The 891-nt window shown below is 44.7% G+C and overlaps 1 protein-coding gene across 1 annotated transcript in view; it reads left to right on the top strand.

Moving 5' to 3' along the window:
• Window positions 1–152: 152 nt before the first annotated feature.
• LOC103581430 (cytospin-B-like) overlaps window positions 153–891 on the top strand; it is a gene marked incomplete at its 5' end in the record, with an annotated part of 27,553 nt that continues 26,814 nt past the window's right edge. The window contains one exon of the mRNA XM_008563262.1: window positions 153–372. Within this exon, the coding sequence (XP_008561484.1) occupies window positions 153–372 (220 nt within the window). The remainder of the gene's footprint in view (window positions 373–891) is intronic.

The following is an 891-nucleotide window of genomic DNA, read 5'->3' as shown; positions in this document are numbered from 1 at the left end:
AAGTAAACAAATAAAAGGCTAGATGGATGAGCAAAACAAAACAAAACTTTCCCTAGATTTACGATAGTTACGAAGCACAATTTAATTTTTGTTTCATACCTTGAAACATAATGTAATAGATTATAATGTGACTAATTTGGTTGTTTCTTTAGAGTCTCACTGGATAAGCGCAGGATTTTGCTTTTCCAGTCTAGTTATTTATTTAATGTATATTTGAGGGTTCTAAAAGTTAGCATCTTTCCTTATTACGTACTTTTCTTTTTAACCAGTGTGGAAAGAAGAGACCCTCTGGTGGCCCTGGCCCAGGAATACGGGGGCTCCAAACGCAACGCACTGCTGAAGTGGTGCCACAAGAAGACAGAAGGATATGCGGTAAGGGACACTGTAGCCAACTTCCAGCCAGCTCTGGGTGGTCGTCGTCCTGCGCCGGTGCGTGTTCTGTGTGGCCCAACATGCGTATGACTGTCCCCTCTCTACTCCTGTGGCAGGGAGGGGCTGGTACGTGTGCACTGCACAGAGCCACCCAGACGAGGGGGCACCTGGGACTGAAAGCCGGTCTGCACTCTGCCCAACACACCATACACCTCAATGCAGGGCTGCATCCCCTGTGGGAAGGAGGACCCTTTTCATTGCTCAAAGGAAACATAAACCACCCAAGCGGTGCCCCAACAGGCTGATTCCTCCCAAGGAGACAGGTTTTGCTAAATCACCTTCCCAATAATGGTGCCTTTTCCTAATTTATATAATGGCCCCACATAGGTGGGCCTCCAAAATTTTTCCAGAAATATTTTTCGTATTGCTTTAAGCGTTGTTTGTATTTAGTTTGAGCATTGGTTTAGTAGAGCAGTATTTGTTTTCTGTTAGGGTCAGATAAGGAAGTAATATTAATGT

Source organism: Galeopterus variegatus, unplaced genomic scaffold (genome assembly GCF_000696425.1).
Source record: "Galeopterus variegatus unplaced genomic scaffold, G_variegatus-3.0.2 Scaffold13030, whole genome shotgun sequence".
NCBI classification, from domain to species: domain Eukaryota; kingdom Metazoa; phylum Chordata; class Mammalia; order Dermoptera; family Cynocephalidae; genus Galeopterus; species Galeopterus variegatus.
This window is presented reverse-complemented; position numbering and strand designations above follow the sequence as displayed.